We start from the raw sequence: 8,259 nt of genomic DNA, 5'->3' as shown, positions 1-8,259 counted from the left end.
GGAGAAGCCTCTTACAGTGTTGATGGCTCACAAACAAATTGTAGAATAAACTAAAAGAGTTTACAAGTATTGTTATGAACCATTGGGACCAGGACTGTATTTATTGCCCTGATCGAGGCGCTTGGGAGGGGATAAACTTTTATTTCCGGCACAACGGAACACGCCAAGTCCCATTCCGGATAATTTTCTGCTCTAGGAACCCCAAAGGGTTCCGGGCGCCCAGAGTCTGGGCGCCCCAGACAGGTCCAGGCGTCCCGGACCAGCTCGGGGCACCCCGGACCAAAAAATTAGCTTTTGTTGATTTTTCAATCCCGGTCTTTCATTCCGTTTCCGCTCGCCTTGGTCCGGGTCGTTTACTCTAGCTCTGTTCACTTGGGTGATCTCGGCCATCCGGAATAGGGCTCACCCGAACCCAACTTCTGGCCTTCTCGAGCAATCTTCCGCTCTGGCTTCTCGTCCTTCGAAAACGCCGCGTGCCTCATTCTCGTCCGCCTGTGTACTCTTCCGCAGCACCTCATCCCTTAGACGCACTGAGTCCGTCGGCTCTCTTCCGTGTCGTCCTTCTCGCTAGCTACATCTTTCGCTCAACTTCTTGTGTTCCTAAGTTCGTACACACTTAAACACAGAAGTTAAATACTAACAGGAGCTAGCCTGACTTGGTTGATCACATCAAAATCACCTTGAAGTACTTACATAAGGTTTCTCCATCTTTACCCAGACTTCCTGGAAAGGAAAAATAAAAAAAAGAATTACTTTATTTAAATTGTCTTGCGCGTCTAACTTATGCTACTTAACTACTAAACCATTTTTGCATATTTGTATTAACTTGTCTCACTTGATCAAATTATTTCCATCATGCTACTCTATTTATTTGATTATCGATCAAGTTATTAAACTTCATAAAATTCGTAACGTATTTAACCCCCACCTTTTAGCGTCGTGTTTGATCTTACAAATTGATGTGGTGGGTATAGGAAACCATAGGTTGCTGGGCAAGGCAAAAGTCAGGTCAACTAGTCAAAAATCAAATAGAGATGGCAGTTAAAGTCGCTTATCAAACTCCTTCAACTTAGTTCACCAGACTTCTCCAACTCGATTCATTTGACTCCTCCGATTCAATCCACCGGACTTTTCCAGCTTGGATAACCGATTCCTTCAACTTGATTCATCTGATTCCTCTGACTTGGTTCATAGGACTTTTCCAGCTCAATAATTGATTCCTTTAACTCAGTTCATCTGACTTGGTCCATCAAACTTTTCTAGCTTGGATAACTAATTCCTTTAGCTCAGTCGTCTGACTTCTCCGACTCGATTCACCGGACTCTCTAGCTCAGATAATCGATCCCTTCAACCTAGTCATCCGGCCTCTTCGACTCAGTTCACTAGAGTCTTTTAGATCAATCACCCTCAGGGGAGATCTACATCCTACGTGGCTTATGCACTTTTTTCCAGAAGAACATGGGTACAATACCCTTTACTCCTGTCAGATGTGGGTGACGTAGCCGTTATTCCTGTAAGATGTGAGCAACGTAGTCGTTTCTCTAGGAGACATGGGCAAACGCATGGGTAACATAAGGGCACAATTATTGTAGCAAAAGACGAATATGCTCGTCCTCAGTGTCTCCGTCAATCCGTCCCAGGACCAACACGGAGGAAGAAGTGCACAACTATAAACCTATATAAAGTCGCTTGCTCCTATGGGTGCAGGTATGCGCACACCGAACCATCTAAACTCCGATCATTCTACTTTTCCATTACTTTGGCACCCTTCGCTAATTCTAATGTTAACTTTAATGTCGGATTGATAACGTTGAGTCTAACCTCAACATCCATTTTAATCTTTTGTTAACTATTTATAGGAACTTCGTGAATCCCCTCATATCATCTCCTCGCCATCATATCATCTGTATCCTTCTATACTTTTTGTTGATTCATCAGAACATGATCTCATGCAGAAATAATATTCATTCCAATTTGTCCTGGAATAGAAATCATTCTGAAATTAATTAAAAGAAGTCAGAAAAATAAATATATGAAAAAACAAAAATGAAATATGGAAGAGCTAATTTACTCGGGGAGATCATGGCGTCTCGACAATTGTACTTGAAGCGGTCGCATCTAAGGACTTATGGATATGACACGATTTTTTTGGGATTGCAGGGTCGCGTAATGATATCAACGTGTTTAATAAATCACCTTTATTCAACGTCTTATAAGGAAATACACCTGAAGTTAATTTTATGGTTAACAATACACAATATACAAAGGAATACTATCTGATTGATAGAATATATCCAGTTGAGCTATTTTTATCAAGAGTTTTCTATGCCCCCATGATCTTAAGAAAAAAATATTTAAGGAACAACAAGAGATCGTGAGAAAGGATATCGAGTGGGTATTTGGGATGCTCCAATCTCGATAGGCAATGATCAAAGGTCTAGGACGATTTTGGTATAAGAAAAATTTGAAGGATATTATGTATACATGTATTATTTTGGACAACATAATTAATGAGAATGAGGGAGATAAGTAATCAATTGGTCGTATAATGAAAGAGATCCTCCATCATAAATATTTCAAAGCTCCATATAAGAATTTCAAGAATATCTTTGAAAAAATTATGAGCTATATGATAATCAACTATATCATAAACTTCGAGCTGATTTGATTAAGTATATTTAGGCACGCTATAGTTGTGATCGATAAAAAATAATTTATTAACTACGATACTTATATTGTAAAATTTATGTATTATTTTAATTATTAATATTAGTTTAGATTAACAATGGATAAACTTAAATTTTATAAAAAAATTAATTATATATAATATAAAATAGGGAGGAGAGATGAAAAAAATATATAAAATAAAAATATGATATTTATAAAGAAGTTATTTGGAGGTTTTTATAGTAGAGGGATACATAAAATTTTTTACTTCTAACATGGTAAAGACAATGGAAGTTCATAAAGAGGTTCTACGGATATGGATATCACCGTGCAAACCAAAACGCTTGACTTTTTTTATTCTTTTTCTTACCACTTTAAAAATGGATATTTTATATAAAATTTAGTGGAGAATACTAAAAGAATTATGCATATTTTTAGAAAAGATTAATTAAAATTTTTATTAAAATACTTTTAGATAAGAAGAGTAGCATTTGCTATCAAACTTCCTGGAACACTCTGCAAGAACATGGCTCAAGCCAGAGTGGCGATCCTTCCGCTCCCCTCCGCCGGCCACCTCAAGTCCACGCTTGAGATGGCCAACCTCCTCCACCGCTACCACTTCTCCGTCACCGTCCTCGTCGTCCCTGTCCCCAACTATCCCGTCGGCGACTATATCGCCACCATCGCCGCCTCCGGCCTCGACATCGACTTCTGGCATATCCAGGCCGTCGATCCGCCCAAGTGTGCCGACGGACTAGAGGATTTCATCACCGCCTACATGGAGAAGCAAAACCACCATATCAAATCCGCCCTCCATGACCTCTTGCGCTCCGACGACGCCCCTTTAGCCGCTTTAATCGTTGACTTATTTGCCACCGGAGCGATCGACGTTGCCGCCGAGCTCGGTGTCCCTTGCTATGTCTACTTCGCCACCAACGCAGCCTTCCTTGCTCTTATGCTCTATCTCCCAACCCTCGAGGAGAAATTCCCCGAGGAGTTCGAGGAGATGGAAGAAGAGGTGAGGGTACCGGGCGTGTGCCCCATCCCGCCGATCTCGATGCCGTCGCCCTTCATGAGGAAGAAGAGCGGGAGGTACACTTGCTTCGTCCACCATGGCCGGCGCTACTCCGAGCTTAAAGGCATCTTGGTCAACACATTCACGGATCTTGAGCCGGCGACGCTGCGGGCGCTGGAAGAGGGTCTCTGCGCGCCCGGCCGTCGGACCCCTCCGGTGTATCCAGTCGGCCCGCTGATCGCGCGCGAGGAGGGCGAGAAAAGTCGGCACCACGAGTGCGTCGCGTGGCTCGACGGGCAGCCGACACGCTCGGTGGTGTTCCTCTGCTTCGGGAGCAGAGGCTGCTTCAGCGCTGCGCAGGTGGGGGAGATAGCGGCGGGGCTGGAGCGTAGCGGGTGCCGGTTCTTGTGGGCGCTGCGGGTGGCGTCGGAGGAGGTGGTGCTCGGGATGCGGAAGCCGGCGGATGCGAAGCTGGAAGAGGTGCTGCCGGAGGGATTTCTGGAGAGGACGAAGGCGAGGGGGATGGTATGGCCGTCGTGGGCGCCGCAAGCGGAGATACTAGCTCACCGGGCGGCGGGGGGATTCGTGACGCACTGCGGGTGGAACTCGTGCCTGGAGAGCCTGCAGTGCGGGGTCCCCCTGCTGGGGTGGCCGCTGTACGCGGAGCAGCATTCGAACGCGGTGGTGATGGCGGAGGAGATGGGGGTGGCGCTGCAGCTGAAGGTGGAGAGGGCGAATGATAACTTTGTGAAGGCGGAGGAGTTGGAGAGGGGAGTGAGGGCGTTAATGGGGGAGAGCGAGGAAGGAAGGAGAGTGAGGGCCAAGGCCGAAGAGATGATGGCGGCGGCTAAGAAGGCATGGGAACAAGGTGGATCTTCCTCAGTAAACATGGAAGCCCTGGTGAAGGAGCTGCTCGCCAAATGACTGCATATGCATGACAATGTATGTGTTTTGATAAATTGCTATGCTCTATTACTGATTACTTTCGAGTTTAGAATCGCAAAATCCAGACCACTTCGAAAAATGATTCCAAATAAAAGAGTGATGCCCCATATCATTGAGGCAAATTAAACTAGAACAAATGTCACCATTGTTCCAGGGTTACATGTGATAGAGTTTCCAGCTTGAGTTCATCTTTATGGAACAGAAACTTTAGATTAATATCATAAATATATATTGATACGGTGCGTAAATGAGGGGTCTCATAAGATTAAAAGTCAATAGTCAAGAGGATGTGACAGTCAATGATCAAGAGGGTGTAACAGTCAATGATTAAAAAGACGTGATAGTCAATTGTTAAGAGAACGTGACAGTTAACAATCAAGGGAAGATGAGAGTTAGGCCTCCTCACGTCACCATCTGTATAATTCCCGGTCGGTTACAGGTAGGGTAGGTCCTCATGTCTAAGTCCTAGGATGAGGTTTGGACTAGTTCCTGGCCTATCTTCTACTGATCAGATCTCCCCAACCCAAACTTTACATATGACCCTAGCACCTTTACTAGACAGCCCCCGACCAGCTCTTCAGCAATCAGGTTATGAAGGCTGGGTCTCTAGTCATAGTCTCAGATGAGTCCCGGCCGGTTCGGCACAGTTCATTCTCTTCATCAAAACTTAGTTCTTGTAGCATATCTGAGCAATCATCTCGAGTTGTCTGTAGTTGAACCCAGGCGGGACAGATAACACTAAACGACAATAGTGTCAGAGAATCGTAACCTCCTGTCAGAGAATAACTGTCGTAAGTCAAGGAATATTTCAATATTCTGCCAACACTGAGAGTGAAACCTTCCTCCTACCAATGAGAGGCCGCCGAACATCCTCTCTCACTCGACACGCCATGACACCCGACATTCTCTGGCAACGTTCAGGCTCACAAGATAGGCAGAGTCGTATAAAAAAGGAGGTCCTCTTCATTGGTCAAGTACGTGCACATCCACATGCATCTTGACTTCAACAATTCTTTTTTCCTTACTTTGTATACTGCCTTGTCGGGGGGAAAATGACTTAACTTGAGCGTCAAAAGGCCTGCATCGGGGTCTTTTCCCTGGTTTCTGGTTTTTAACGCTTCGTGTGCTTGTCTAAGTGTGTGCAGGACCCAAGTACTATCGGTTCCGTTACTACAGACCTTTTGTTCCACGTGGAGATTTAAGTTCCCAACGCACATATGCAGGGTGTGTTAAAGTCGTTTCTCTGTCAACACTGATGCCACTTTCGTCGATCTTCATTTGACTCAGATTTTGAACAAGATCAATTTGGCGCTGTTTGTGGGAAACTTCTCCACCTATTCTGGAACGTGAAGATGGAGGACACCTCCAAGATCAATGTAACCATGACAGTAGGAGAGTACGAGTTGTTCAAGGAAGCCAGGAGACGAGCACCCTCCGAGAGGCATACTGCCGATTCACAGCCGCAGAAGATACCTGCGGCCTCGAAGGACCAGACCCGCGCTTCATACAGGAGGTCTAAGAGAAAATAGCTAGAGGACTTCCCTCGAGCTTTCTATCGTGACCCCGGCTGGGATTGCAACAATAAGAAGGAGCAGTACTAGGCCTCCACAGTCGAGAGTTCCCCGCCGAGATATTCAAAAAACGGAAAGACCATAGTCATCCGGGAGGAGTCCAAGGAACTACAAGTACCCTTCTCTCTAAGGTGCTCGAGGAAAAACTACCAAAGGAATATAAGTCCCCAACTATTGGGGAATACAAAGGTAGTAAAGACCCAGAGGATCACCTCCGCAAGTTCCAGAATACTGCACTGTTGCACCAATATAGCGACGTCATTAAGTGTTGAATGTTCTTAAATACTCTATCAGGCTTCAGGCTCGACACAAAGGTGGTTCAATAGACTACCTGTCATATCCATCACTTGCTTTACGTATTTCAAGAATGTCTTTATGCACCACTTCGCTAGCAGTAGGAGGCATCAAAAGATGGACCACAGCCTATTTGCTCTCAAACAGGGGTCCACGAAACCCCTAAGGGCCTACATAAAACGCTTCAACCAGGTAGCTCTAGACTGTTGAATCAATACGCATGTGAGAGGGGGGAGGGGTGAATCATGTGATTTTCAAAAAACTCGTCTTTTCTTTTTAAAATCTAAAAACAAAGTATGCAGCGGAGAAAGAAATAAGAAAGTGAGAACAAAGAACACAAGAAAACACAGTCGGTTTACTTGGTTCGGAGCCTTTGGCGACTCCTACTCCAAGACCCAAGCCACACGGACTTATCGATAGGTAATCCACTAAAAAGCCTCTTCCGGTACCTCCGGAAGAGGGAATCGAGTACAAGAAGATTAGAACAAGTGCAACACACTACACTTGTCCTTTTGCAGTAATTAAGTACACAAATAGAACTTGTTACCAACACGTAAGGATCGAGTGTGAGTGTGTTTGTGTATTGGTGTCCGTCTACCGGCCGCGATCGAAAGTCCTCAGAATAGTCGTCGGGCGCAGTAGCTTCGTAGCAGAGTCATAGCAGGAGCCTAAAGCAGACAGAAGCTCAAACGAATGCGCAATAGCTTGTATATGAGTGTTGTGTCAAAGCCTTCTCGAGACTGCCTTATATAAGGTATGGAAGGTGCCTTCCATAGCTATTGAAGGCACTTTCAATATGGAAAATTCGATCTCGACCAGCCCGGCACTTATCCACGACGAAGTTAAAATTTCATCCTGCGGAAGGCGGCTTCCATAGCTATGGAAGGCACCTTCTATGAACAGTATGAAGACGCACGCCTTCGGGCACTATTCATCTGAAGGTAAATTTACTCATTTTGTCCTGTAAAATAATGTTAGTCCAAATGACCTGTAAAACAAGTATTAGAACAATAATAATAAGTAATAATTAGTTTCTGTCCTCCCAGGACCAGAAACTAGTAAAAGTCTCAGATTATGTATCTAAAATGAACCTAATATAGACTAACGTCTACTGTCCCCTCAATCAGGACGTGTCCTCACAATGTCACTCTCCTCCAGTGACTTACCTTAACTTACTATGCCAGTTGTCCGGTTCGCAGACCCAACTGGACTTCGTGTCAGATATCTTATTGGCTCGTTGACCTATCTGGACTCCCTCAGACCTGTCAACTCTTGCACACTAGGTTGTACAATAGATAAAATAGTAAAGTAAAACAATGTCAACATATTTCAGGATTCACTGGTCTGATCGACCATGCGTGGTCGACCGGAAACTAGTCGACCACACATTACCTAGAGTTATCTCCCTAGGGTTACCTAGCTTCACTCACTAGGACTTCCATTGTCTGGCTTCTAGGACTTTCATTGTCTAGCTTCACACACCAGGACTTCCATTGCCTGTCTTCACTCACTAGGACTTCCTCCACCTAGCTTCACTCATTAGGGCCCGGCTTCACTCACCAGGACTTCCACTGCCTAGCTTCACTCACTAGGGTCCGGTTGCACTCACCAGGACTTTCACCACCTAGCTTCACTCACTAGGGTCTGACTTCACTCACTAGGACTTCCATTTGCCTAACCTCTAGTTAGGACTTCTCACTTGTCTATCCTTCGGTTAGGACCTACCCTTGCTAGTCATCTAGTCCTGACTAGACTACTTTCTTCCAA

General features: G+C 44.9%; 1 protein-coding gene across 1 annotated transcript; it reads left to right on the top strand.

The window, feature by feature from the left end:
• The first annotated feature begins 3,166 nt into the window (after nt 1-3,166).
• Nucleotides 3,167-4,689, top strand: LOC121998563 (anthocyanidin 3-O-glucosyltransferase 2-like). Its single transcript, XM_042553540.1, has one exon. The coding sequence runs from the start codon at nt 3,194-3,196 to the stop codon at nt 4,604-4,606; it is 1,413 nt and encodes a 470-aa protein (XP_042409474.1). The 5' UTR covers nt 3,167-3,193; the 3' UTR covers nt 4,607-4,689.
• Nucleotides 4,690-8,259: the final 3,570 nt, after the last annotated feature.

This window comes from Zingiber officinale, chromosome 6A (genome assembly GCF_018446385.1).
Source record: "Zingiber officinale cultivar Zhangliang chromosome 6A, Zo_v1.1, whole genome shotgun sequence".
Lineage (NCBI taxonomy): Eukaryota > Viridiplantae > Streptophyta > Magnoliopsida > Zingiberales > Zingiberaceae > Zingiber > Zingiber officinale.
This window is presented reverse-complemented; position numbering and strand designations above follow the sequence as displayed.

Coding starts and splice junctions, on each gene's coding strand:
- LOC121998563 (XM_042553540.1), top strand. CDS start 3,194: ATGGCTCAAGCCAGAGTGGCGATCCTTCCGCTCCCCTCCGCCGGCCAC.